Here is a 10560-nt window from a genome sequence, read left to right as displayed (position 1 = left end):
TGTTGGGGGGCAGGTTGAGAACACGTTGCAGCGTGTCGCGGATGCGTGACGTGATGGTCTGGTCGTTGCTGCGGTTCCACAGAGACAAGATGTCATCCTGGAAGGGAAAACACGGGGGGAGGGATAGAAAAACCTCATAACTTACACAACACTCACGGAGTTGGAAAATTAAAAAAAAGAAGATATTCTTATATTATGAGAGGCATCGTGGTGAAATCATGCGCTCATCAAAATAATGAAATCCGAGAAATCTGCATTTTTCGGCCAGTTTGGATTTTTTTTCAAATTTGTGTTTTTTGGCTCAACACCATGTATGTCCATTCAAAAACACTTAAATGTGTGGATTTTATGGAAAAACGTTTATAAAAGGCACAAAAAAAGTAAATTTGCAAATTCCAAGGACCCTCAGGCTATGGAAATCACCAAACTTTGGAGGCCATTTTCTTGCTAATTTTGCTTCTGAAACCAGGCGACCCCACCTCCTTCAATTGCAAAAATATCTCGACTTCCATTCAAGATAAATGGATATTTTTTTAATCAAAAGCAAGGCAAACGAATAACCTTAAGAAGGTACCAATAACTCCAAGTGCCCAGAAATTGACGAGCGCCTAATTCCACTGCGTCGTGACACATATTATCTTGTTTGTTTTGACGGTTTGCGTGGTGAAGAGGTGCACATTGACACAATAAGAGCCAGGCAGGGAAAAAGTAAGACAGATACAAGTAACAGAGGTAAAGAAAATGAGTAGGAGCTGCTAATGTCACCCTCCAAAAATGCACAATTTGATGGACTCAAATGATTGTAAAATAGGGAAAAAAAAATGATCATATATTATATATACAAATACAATCCAGTCCCAAAATGAAAGTACACTTGGAAAGGTTTCCCCAATCAATAGCTTACAAAACATCAGAAATTACGTAAAACGATTCTTTTTTCAATTAAGAACTAATCAACTAAATACATTGTTCACAAGAGAAAAAAACAACGATATGACTTGGAGAAACAATGACGACTGGTAAAGAGCGACAGGGAAAAGGGAGCTGATCGCGGGACAACCAACTTGTGTCCTGCACGCTCATAACAATGACTTTAGGCACTTGTAATAATAATAATAATAATAATTATAATAAATGACAATTATATAGCAATAAACCCCGATTAAAGTACACAGGAGAGCTTTACAATACAGCCCAAGGTACACTTGTAAGCGCCGTAAAACTTTAACTTTTACCAAACTGACAGTAACCATACGCCACAGACGTCTGTGCTCACCTGAAACCGTATGGAAATGACGGCGCCACAAATCTCCTCCCCAACCATGAACTGCTCCCCAAGCATGGCCAGGATGAGGTTCTCCCAGCACCGAGATGCCAGGCCTTTCTTCAGACGGATGATCCACTTGCCTCCGTGCTTGTTCGCTTCGTCCTGCTCACACATCAAGAGGTACAATGAGAGAAGAAGTTTCATCATAAATTCACTAAAATCAGCATTCCCTTTGAATTATTCAACTCATGCAGTGCAAAAGCCATTGTTGTAACCCAAATGTCCCCATGGGTACCATACAGTTCTTGTTATCGACCCAGCAACATCTGGGCTCTCGCCCTTCTGTCCAATACAATGTAGGGGTGCCATACAGAAAAAACATATTTTTCTTCTGCTTTTTCCTTCTTCCGTTTGAGATAAGGAGTAAAGGAGAATGTAGATATAAAAAACAAATTTATATTTCTTTTTTAAAACCTAGTCATTTGTGTTGCCAGTTTTTTAAGAGCCTTTTCTACACTGTTACAGCACAAATAAGTCATTTTGAGGACAGACAATTATAGGATCTATCTCAGACCCTCAGTTTATTTTAGTTTAAGTAAGAGTTTTACCGCACTTACAACACAATAAAGTCATATAAGTGCCGAAGAATAGAGGTGTTACAAGAGAGTAACAAACACAAAAAAGAAGGAGGGAAGATTAAGACGATAGATGTTTGATAGCAAAGAAGAAGCAAACCACACCAGAGCACCCGCCAACTACCCACTCAGACCCTCAGTCAAGAAACAGCCACAAAAGAGCTGTACAACAGGGGCAGGGGGGACAGTAGACCACTTCTATCTCCCAGTCCCAGACTAGCCCTGGTGTCACATGACAATAACAAAAACTGACGTGACTATCTTCCAGTCCCAGACTTTAGTTTTAGTAGAGGTTTTACGGCGCTCGCAACTGCATAAGGTCATATGAGCGCCAGAAGATTAGAGGTGTTACAAGAGAGTAACAAACATAAAAAAGAAGGGAGTGCTTATTTAGGCCACATATGGCCTAAATAAGGTAAGGGAGGGGGGTTTAGCTTATTTAGGCCACAGTGGACTGTGGCCTAAATAAGGTAAGGGAGGGGGGTTTAGCTTATTCAGGCCACAGTGGACTGTGGCCTAAATAAGGTAAGGGAGGGGGGGTTTAGCTTATTTAGGCCACACATGCTCAAACTACCCTTTTCAGGCAACTGAGTTCGTTCCACTTTCATAATGGTGCACCTTTCTTATTTAGTACAGTTTTGCCTCAGTGTACAACTTGTAAATCATAACCATAATGAATATTGTAAAGAACAAAGCACAATACGCAAAATTTTGCTCAATCCTAATGGTTTGAATGAGGGCCAGATTTTTCCTTCATGGAGGGGCAAAAGCTAGGCTACCATTTTGGCACACTTTGGTCAAGTGAAAAGGTCAAATCCTCTGAATGGACTTCCGGGTTAAATTTGGGGTATAAAAAGAGTGTACACAACGTGGCTGAGTCAAAGTTACACTATCTTTGCCTGGGTGGCACTCTCTCGTACATGTAGGCTAGTAGGCCTAGTAGTAGTAGTAGCAAAGATCGTGTAGAGAATATTTGGTAGTAGATTCTATCTATAGGCAGTTTAGTGAACGTGCTCGCAGCAGGGCAAATCGGCCTCGATAAGCCCCGTAGACTTTTGTGATCGGCCACGAAGCCTCGTGTTTTGATGGGTCTAGATCTAGATCTAAACAACTCAGTGTTAATCACACTGCCACATCCGACAGGCCTAGATCTACATCTTTTTAAAAGGAAAACAAAGATCATCAAAATGGTTGAATTCGCCTGAAAATCGATTCGGTAGAACTAGAACTATTAAAATTTGCTTCTGAAAACAAGGCAATTTTTATACGAAGGCCATTTTTATAACTCGGTGAAATAAAAACTACTGGCTGTGTACTGTGTTATTCTGTATAAAAATAAATTATGAAACTTCAGGACGTATTATTATTTTCCAGCATCTTTTGACGCCTGAGCTGTAGAGGTTGAAGTTTTCACAACACTAATAGATCTAGTAATAGGCCAGGTAATAGGGCTTTCCGTAAAAAATGCATAGATCTACAAAAGCCGAACCACCGAATCGACCGAGCACCTCGCTCTCCCCTGCACACTGTGATAACGTGTTGCTTCGGTATCGCATTATTCAACTATTAATACGTGCGGCTATGGCAATTGGGATGTAGGCCTACTGACTGACAAAAAATTGAGTTTTGTTTTTATTTTACCATATATTTGACTTTAATAGTGCAGGCGATAGCAAGATCTAGATTCCCTGTCTAGAATCAGTAGTAGCAGGCCTATGCTAGAAGTAGCCAGAGAGCCTACAACTGCTAGATTTAGATCTAACTTATTATTGCTATGCCTTTGGGCTTTGGAATTGAAATAAAACGAATTGCACAGTTCTAGTTACTTTTAGATTCAGCAAGTAACTGTATTTCCAGAGTTAATAATAACAAATCTCAGCATAACAATCACTTTTACTTTTATTAGAATAATTAGATCCAACTTTTTTTTCTAAAATCTGTTTTGCGCAAACTTAAGATTTTCTCTACTTGTAGAGCAGAGAATTTACATTGTAAGCCTCTGCTCAGTCTTTTAGTATACATATAATAAAATACACACACACACACACACATATATATATATATATATATATATATATATATAGAGAGAGAGAGAGAGAGATCTATATATATCATCATTTTATGTTGTTTTCGAGATATTTTTAAAACTCTTTTTTTTCAACATGTCATAAAATCAAATTGTGCCATTTTCTTTGAAAAGAATAGCATTAGTCTCTGATTCAATATAAAAAAAAAAAAATGCTAATCAATGAAAATTGCAAATTGATAATAGTTTAGTCCTGAAGAGGATAGGTGGACTCCGGGGTCTGCAAAGCGAAATACTAGGTTTTAGGATGTAAACCCCGGAGTCACCGTAGTGAAATAAGGTTTGGTTTAAGTAAGGATTGGTGGACCCCGGGGTCAACGTAGTGATAAATATAAGCAGGTTTAAGGTGGACCCCGGGGTCTACCTAGCGAAATACTAGGTTTTAGGACAGGTGGACCCCGGGGTCACCGTAGTGAAATAAGTATGTTTCTTTAAAGATTGGTGGACCCCGGGGTCAGCGTAGTGAAATAAGTAGGGTTAATTTTAAAAGGATTGGTGGACCCCGGAGTCACCATAGCCGTAGAGGAATAAGAAGGTTTAATTAAGGATTGGTGGACCCCCGGGACACCTAGATTAAACCTACTTATTTTACTACGGTGACCCCGCAGGTTCCACCTATTCTAAAAACCTAACTAGCATTTCGTTAGGTAGACCCTGGGGTCCACCTTAAACCTACCTATTTCACTACGTTGACTCCAGGGTCCACCAATCCTTAAAATTAAACCTAGATCTACATGTACTTATTTCACTACATTGACCCCAGGGTCCACCAATCCTTAATTAAACCTAGATCTACTGATTTCACTACATTGACCCCGGGGTCCACCAATCCTTAATTAAACCTATATCTACTTATAATTTCACTACGTTGACCACGGGCTCCGCCAGTCCTACTATAAAATAAACTGAGATTTACTTATTTCACTATGTTGACCCCGGGGTCCACCGATCCTTAGTTAAACCTAGATCTACTACTTATTTCACTACGCTCACTCCGGGGTTCACATCCTAAATCCTAGCATTTTGTTAGGTAGACCCCGGGGTCCACCTATCCTTTTGGCTAGATAGACCCCGTAGTCCGCCTATACACTTTCTTGATAATAACTGAAAACAATACATGCCAGTTGTCATGAATAGTGAAGAAAAATGATGGAAAAAAAAGACAATGAGGTAGACTATAATTTATCAAAAAAATTGCAAGTGCAAGTGAAGATCATAAAATAATTTTGTTATCTTCTGGTCATCTTTCCCGGTTTATAAAAAAAATTCAGTGGGCCTACTACTAGATCTGTGTCTCTGAAGAACATTTTGCTTGCCTTTATTAGCTTTTTTCATGTACATGAAAGCATAGAATATATAGTTTCACACAAATATATGCACAATACTTTGAAAAAGAAAGATATGGTCATTGTTTTTTTACGGAATCCGTTTTACGTTGAGAAAAGCGCTAAAAACAAGTTAAAAATTTTTAAGAATGCCTATAATATTAGTATTAGGAATCCGAAATTACTACCTAGTTGGCTTACTTTTTAATAACCATGAGCAGTTAAGAAAAAAAAAGACAATGATATAGGATTTGTCTAAATATGACCATTAGCTGCCCATTTTGTCCAATTATCCTTGCAGGTAAAATCACCCGGCACTGTACCTCAATAAGCACAAAAGGAATATTTCTGTGACTTTGTATAAAGGTGTGGCCTAAATAAGGTAAGGGAGGGGGGTTTAGCTTATTTAGGCCACAGGCGTGGCCTAAATAAGGTAAGGGAGGGGGGTTTAGCTTATTTAGGCCACAAGTGTGGCCTAAATAAGGTAAAGGAGGGGGGTTTAGCTTATTTAGGCCATATGTGGCCTAAATAAGGTCACCCAAAAAAGAAGGAGGGAAGAAAAGACGATAGATGTTTGATAGGAAAGAAGAAGCAAACCAGACCAGAGCACCCGCCAACTACCCACAGTCCCAGACTAGCCGAGGTGTCACATGACAACAACAACAACAACTGACGTGACCCATGTCTCACCTCCCACATTGGCCGGACGCCTTCCTTGAACAGATGATAGTCCACGTGGCCAGTCATGTCCCCCGCCCGCACGATGTAGCTGTAGATGTTCCAGAACTGCTCCACCTGATCAGGCAAGACACAGTTGAAAAATCTACCGTTGAAATTTGTCTTCTTTAGTCTGTATTAGTAAGAGTTTTACATAGAGATGCAAGTGCCGTAAAACACAAGTCTTACTAAAACAAAACAAAAATTTTTTTAATATAAAAAAAAAAAAAAAAAAAACAATACAAAAAACAACAACAAAATCTAAAGAGTTTTACAGCACCTGCAACACAATAAAGTCATATATATAGAGTGCTGAAGAATAGACGTATTACAACAGAGTAACAAACACAAAAAAAAAGGTCGGGGACATAAGGACGATAAATAAATATTCGATAAAAAAGAGAAGCCAAGCCACAGCAGAGCACCACCCTCAAACAGTCTGCACACTGTCTTCTAAGACAGCCACCCATTGTCGAGGAGAAAAGTGGCTGTCTTAGAAAAGCGGAAGTCTGTTTTAGTCTTAGTAGAGGTTATACGGCGCTCGCAACTGCATAAGGTCATATGAGCGCCAGAAGATTAGAGGTGTTACATTAGAGTAACAAACATAAAAAAAAAGAAGGGGAGATCAGGACGATAGATGTTTGATAGGAAAGAAGGAGCAGACCACACCAGAGTACCCGCCAACCAGCCACAAACAGAAGTCTTACAGAGTGGCATTATTAGGTTCAAGATACTCAAGGGAGGAAATGAGAAGAGGCTATTTGTATACGTGATTGTCTTATTTATAAGTCTTACACATGGCCAAAAGAGCAGATGGGACTGTAGTTTCAAGCAAACAGGTCATTTGGTTCAAAGAGTGCCCTGCTTACAATGAAACCGTCTTCTATAATATACAGCACACAAAAGCATCATCATCATCATCACTGCCTTTCTCACCCTGCACCAGGGTATAGGCCACGGACAAACACTTTCTCACCCTGCACCAGGGTATAGGCCACGGACAAACACCTTCCACCTTTCTCTATCCTGGACTAGCCTCTTGATGTTATTCCATATCTTCCCACTTTTCTGTACATGTATCGATACACAAAAGCAAGGTCACTTTATTCCAACGGAGGGTCAAGAAAGTATAGCACTTTTGTACAGAATATTTTTGTGATGCCTCACAATAAGTTAGATACACACGGATAGTCTAGCACAACAATCGTACACAGAAAACAGCAACCGACCATGTTGGATGTTAATGACACTACTGAATCACAACTTTAAATGCTCATCCTGAAGAGTACCAAATTAATACATTCAAACAAGGAGACATAACTGCGGCAATTAACGATAGTGAACCAAACACAGTTATTGCTCATTTAACTAATATTACAGGGATATATTACAATTTTCTTCCTGAATTCCCCAAATTCCACAGAACATAGTAAAGGGACTGACCGATGCAAAAGACGCGATGAACTTGAGATTCTGGTCGTATCTGACGGACTTGTTGTTCTGTGAGCGGCGGGAGTACCAGAGGGCGTAGTTGTACTGGAGCGGGTGTTCTCCTTCTCCGGGTTTCTGGGGGAACAATGGGGGGAGGGGGAGGTAAGTAGTCAGAAGGCAAATACTGACAAAATCTGTTTCTTTGCAATAAAGAGTTTTAGTTTTAGTAGAGGTTTTATAAATCTGTCCCCGTCATTTTATGTAAGAAAAATTATGAAATTATGCAAACTGAGCCCAAAAATGTGAAATTATGTGACTCTGTTAATTGTAACAAAGAATGATAAAGGAAAATAATCAAAAATATTATGCAAAAAAATGATCAAATTTTGCTAAATTATGCAACACTTTGCAGCTGAAAGGGAAGTGTAACTCACCGGCGCTGGTCTGAAGGATTCCTCATCATCCTCACCGCTGTCATCTCCCTTCAATCTGTTTGTCCCGTGCATCAAAGGGCGGCAGAAGAAACAAAATGATTTGATGTATATTGAACAATGGAATAGAAGAAAAAGATTAGTATTAGTGAGAGTTTTACGGCACTTGCAACACAATAAAGTCAAGAAGAAAAGATGTCTGAAGGAAGTATTACTAGTATTAGTCTTAGACTACAAACATCTGACACTGATGATGTATCACACACAGAATTCTTCACAACATGCTGAGCTCAGTTTATAGTTTTGAGTGAGAGTTTCAGGGCACTTGCAACACATTAAGCTCATATATAGATAAGTGCCGAAGATTAGAGATGTTAAAAGAGAGTTACATACAAAGAAAAGAATGAGCAGACATTGGATGATAAATGTTTCAATGGAGGGAAAGAAGGAGCAAACCACAAGAGAGCATCCGCCAACCACTCACCTACGTGCTGAGGTGAACAACACTTCCAAACGTTTTAGTTTAGTTACTAGTAAGTGTTTTACGGCACTTGAAACACAATAAGGTCATATAAGTGCCGAAGATTAGAGGTGTTACAAGAGAGTGATAAACACAATAAAGAAGGAGGGGAGACAAAGACGATAGATGTTTGATAGGAAAGAAGAAGCAAACCACACCAGAGCACCCGCCAACCACCCACTTCCAAACGTTTACATTTAGCAACTACTGCAAGGTAGAAGATTTTTCCAAGTAAAGCAAATTGAGATAAAACAATAAAAGAAACCAGCACAGCAAAGAAAGGGTATTATGAAAATCCTCAAGAAACACGTCACAAAATGGGAAACATTTAAACACAGAGACAAAATGTCTGAGACAGTCGTACAACAAACAGAGTTACTTCAGCTCAGCAGCCATGCTGACAAGACAGCCAAACAATGCTCCATCCAACTCTCCCAAACAATGCTCCGACACTCCCACAGGGCTATCCCCATGGATTGTGGTACTACTTTCTGTGAGAAACAACAGGTGCTGCACCACTAACAATAAATATTGCACTTATCAGTAACTTCTATCCAGAGTTCTATTTATAGGAGTTTATAGGAGTGACTTCGTTGGTGATCATTTCACTTGTCAAATCACTCGAGGCAGCTGAGATAGAAGGAGGGAAGTCAAGACATCACAAAAAAGGGAAGATCATTTGTCCGGAAAGACGACACACTTAACAGAGAGAAAAAACTATTTTAACAAAAAAGAACAACCCACCAATATAACAGCCTCACTTGTAAAAATCTCAAAGCCAGTGTAGAAAATGACTGCAAATAGACTAGCTTTAAAAAAAGTAATAGATTAAAAAAGTACTTTTACCACTGGTATCAAAACAACTCTTAGCTATCTATTACTATCACTTTTATCAACTGTAAGGAGAGGTCAGTAAGTACAGAACTGTACCCGCCAACCACCCACAGTTTCATTATCATGGTTTCAAAGTTCAACATTCAACACTGTCTGTTTTCTTAAAAGGTTTCTCTGCCAGAATCTATTATAATCAAAGACTGCAAATATCTAAATATATCTCAGACTCTATTAAATAAATAAGGCTGGGTAGATAACACTAAAACGAACAACTCGAAATCATGGATAGCTTGTACAATCAGCTATTCCCGGACTGATATCTCTTCAATTTTTCGTTATCAGTCAACCTGAATTATATTCTGAATTACGGATGTGTAGAACATATTATTTGTCAAAATCCCTGACATGTATGAGTGATCTGCGCATGACTGTGTATGATATGTTGTCACTGAAGAACAATTCAGAGGAAATGCAGTCAGAGAGTGTTACATGTCTTTTCATGACTTTTGTTTCAACAATAAACAGAGAGAGTATAGTAAGTATTAAAGTATCAAATTACTGTTATATTTTGGAATAAATAACGTATAAATAAAACAGAAAAGTAACACCATAGTAAAAACATCCAGCTGGACTAGTTAGACTAGAGCTCTAAGTAAGGCAAAGCTGTGTTATGAAAAATTTCTGGACGAAAAAAAAAATGTTCAGCTGAGCGGCAAAGGCAGAAACTGAATGGTTGAAAAAAAACCCAAAGGAATCACAGGAACAGAATTGTTAACAAAAAACAAAACAAAACAGGAAACAAACCATCGACCACACCACGCATGATAACAGACATATAACAGCGAATGTGCTTGAGTGTTTTGAGACTCAGCACACACATTTGTGTATGCGTTTACATGTGTGTGTGTGTGTGCGTCATGCGTGTGTGCGTCTGTGTATGTGTCCGTTCTTACACATTCAGCCCTTAAATGACACAAGACCTACACTTCTCCCTCCATGACCTGACACGGACAAACTCTCTAATCAAGCATTACATTACAGTCAGCAACTGCAGCAAACCTGCACTTATCACTACATGGCACTTGACAGAAGGTGAGAGCCCAGCTGTTGCTGGATTGATAACAACAGCATTGTGTGTGTAAGTGTGTGAATGTATGTGAGCGTGTATGCGCATTTTATTTTTAAAAAGTTTTAGTGCGAGTTCTACGGCACTTGCAACACAATAAAGTCATATAAGTGTCGGTGTATGGGTATGTGTGTGTGTGTGTGTGTGTGTGTGTGTATGTGCATGGGCATGAATTTGAAACTGTCCTT

General features: G+C 39.1%; 1 protein-coding gene across 1 annotated transcript in view; it reads right to left on the bottom strand.

The window, feature by feature from the left end:
- Positions 1-8885, bottom strand: part of LOC101857745 (eukaryotic translation initiation factor 4E type 2) — a gene marked incomplete at its 3' end in the record, with an annotated part of 8922 nt that extends 37 nt beyond the window's left edge. Inside the window, 5 exon segments of the mRNA XM_013087777.1 lie at positions 1-97; positions 1277-1429; positions 6004-6108; positions 7474-7655; positions 8843-8885. The exon segment at positions 1-97 is cut by the window's left edge and continues 37 nt beyond it. Of these exon segments, the coding sequence (XP_012943231.1) occupies positions 1-97; positions 1277-1429; positions 6004-6108; positions 7474-7655; positions 8843-8885 (580 nt within the window).
- Between the last annotated feature and the right edge of the window lie 1675 nt (positions 8886-10560).

The sequence above is a fragment of the Aplysia californica genome, unplaced genomic scaffold, assembly GCF_000002075.1.
Source record: "Aplysia californica isolate F4 #8 unplaced genomic scaffold, AplCal3.0 scaffold00637, whole genome shotgun sequence".
NCBI lineage: Eukaryota > Metazoa > Mollusca > Gastropoda > Aplysiida > Aplysiidae > Aplysia > Aplysia californica.
Note: the sequence above shows the minus strand (reverse complement) of the source record. Positions and strands in the feature narration are given on the sequence as shown.